Genomic DNA, 2353 nt, shown 5'->3' with positions numbered 1-2353 from the left:
TTTTTCAGGAACAGCATCCATCCTAGCATCAGGAATATCCTGGTCTCCAGGAAGAGGAAAAGACAATTGTTCGAGCACGCCACCATTCCCTAAGCTTTGACCAGAACTGGCTGAATTGACACTTGATGACTGTAAAGGCCCTGCAACACTATCAACTAGACTTCCAAGGCCATGATGTTCTGCAGTTGCAGTGCCATCCCGCTCCTGCTCAGGTGTAGGACATGTCTGGGTGGAAGTGGAAACATGAGGTACTATCTCAGGATTTTCAGCGGTTTGAGGCCGACCAGAATTTAGTACCTTCACGGTGCCCTTCCTAGGTTGTTCAAGCCTTGATGCAAGTGTGTTCTTAGCAAAAGGTTTCAGCCCATGTCGTGTTGAAGCAGAACCTTTGTTACTTGACCCAGGCAATGGAAGGAACACATCACCAAGCCTCTCAGAACCCCTTGAGCTCTGATTAAGAGCCAGCGTATTACTTGATTGATGCTCCGAGAGGGGAGCAAACGAGGTTTCATCTGAAACAGCATCCATCCTAGCATCAGGAATATCCCGGCCTTGAAGATGAGGAAAAGACAACTGTTCAAGCACGCGACCATTCCCTAAGCTTCGACGACGAGAACTGGCCGAACTGACACTTGATGACTGTAAAGGCCCTGCAACACTATCAACTCGACTTCCAAGGCCATGCTCTGCAGTTGCACTGCCATTCCGCTCCCGCTCAGGTGTAGGACATGTGTGGGTGGAAGTGGAAGCATGAGGTACTATCTCAGGATTTTGAGCAGTTTGAGGCCGACCAGAATATAGTACCTTCACGGTGCCCTTCCTAGACTGTTGAAGCCTTGATGCAAGAGTGGTCTTAGGAAGACCTTGCAGCCCCTGTTGTGTTGAAGCAGAACACTTGTTACTTGACCCAGGCAGTGGAGGGAACAGTGATTCATCAGCAAGCATCGTGGAACCCCCTGCGCTATCAAGTCGACTTCCAAGGCCATGGTCTGCAGTTGCACTGCCATCCACAGGTAATGAGAAATCCCCATCAGGTCTGTCATGGTGAGCACTACGGCCCCTGCCTCTGCCACGCCTTTGATCTTGCTCATTCCTTTGGTACATAAAACTGGTAGGTATCTGAAGTGCGGCGTTCCTCTGGGCACGAGACATCCGCCCGCCGTGCTCCATTGCATTGTGTCTGTTGATCTCCGCGTCGCTCTGGAAGACAACAAACTTCTTGGCCAAACACGCGTCATCTTCGCAGAGGAAGTGATCTTTCCGAAAATGCATCTCCAAATCATTGTAGTTGCGGAAATAATCGTACTGCCCAGGATGCCGCCTCTGACATATGTGGCACGAGTAGTGGTCCCTGGTCATATGCGCGTAAAGCTCATTATCTCCATAGAATGCCCTCTTGCAATACTCGCAAATCGGGTGTCCCGCAAAGCCGCCGCGTTCGACCTCGGAGCCATCCACCTCAGTGTCCCCTGTTTGCGTGTGCCGGGCCATCTGTTCCTGCGTGTAGAGCTTCTGTTGACAGATGAACACCTTCCTCCCCTCCAAGCAAAGTTTGCACATGCGCAGCCCATGCTTGTCGGACAGATGCCCCCTTAGCAGGCCAATGGTCTTGAAGGTGCTGTCCCTGCCCTTCGCTTGCGCCGCCTGGCCCTCATCAATTCTCTCACATACGCTGCAGGAGAGCCGGCACATGGCCCGAATCATCTTGTAGTGGTCGGCGTCGTCGAAGTAGGCCCTTGAATCCTCGTGGTACCAGTACTCCCCCGCCTTCCCCTCGCTCGCCGCGGCGGGCAAGGCGGAGAAATCGGAGATGACCCTCGTGTAGTCCCCCATGGCCTTGGTGACGAAGACGGAGGGGCAGTCCGTCTTGCAGATGCAGCAATGACGGTCCCCGACGACGAAGCGGAGGCGGACGACGCAGGTCGAGCACACCTCCCGGTGGCCGCAGGGCCCGTAGGCCACCCACTCGAGCGCGTCCGCGCACACCGCGCAGCTGTCGTCCATCCCGGCGTGCGGCGGGGGTCGGTCGGCGGCGGCGAGGAAGGGTTAGGGTTCGGCGGCGGCGGGTTAGAGGAGGCGAGAAGGTTCGAGACGATGGAGCGGTTTGGCTCTCGGCTTTTCTCCTCTCCGCTGGAGAGAGTTTTTTCTTTTTTATAAGTTGGACCGCTTTTTTTTTCTGAGAAGAATAAGTTGGACCGCTGGGCGGAGAGGTTTGGTAAGGCGGTGGAGAGACCAGGTTCGACACGCTTAAACGGGCCGGCCCACTCGCACGCCTGTGCTGCGTGCGTTTCCCCTCGCACGGAGCGTCGAATAGTGGGTCTCTCCCCTTGCCCCCCGTGTTCCTCTCAGTCTT

The 2353-nt window shown here is 55.0% G+C and overlaps 1 protein-coding gene across 1 annotated transcript in view; it reads right to left on the bottom strand.

The window, feature by feature from the left end:
* The window catches only part of LOC119302791 (E3 ubiquitin-protein ligase ZNF598-like), a 3823-nt gene extending 1697 nt beyond the window's left edge, over positions 1-2126 (bottom strand). Inside the window, exon 1 of the mRNA XM_037579835.1 lies at positions 431-2126. Coding sequence (XP_037435732.1) covers positions 431-2004 — 1574 coding nt within the window. The 5' untranslated portion in view covers positions 2005-2126. The remainder of the gene's footprint in view (positions 1-430) is intronic.
* Between the last annotated feature and the right edge of the window lie 227 nt (positions 2127-2353).

The sequence above is a fragment of the Triticum dicoccoides genome, chromosome 5A (genome assembly GCF_002162155.2).
Source record: "Triticum dicoccoides isolate Atlit2015 ecotype Zavitan chromosome 5A, WEW_v2.0, whole genome shotgun sequence".
NCBI lineage: Eukaryota > Viridiplantae > Streptophyta > Magnoliopsida > Poales > Poaceae > Triticum > Triticum dicoccoides.
Note: the sequence above shows the minus strand (reverse complement) of the source record. Positions and strands in the feature narration are given on the sequence as shown.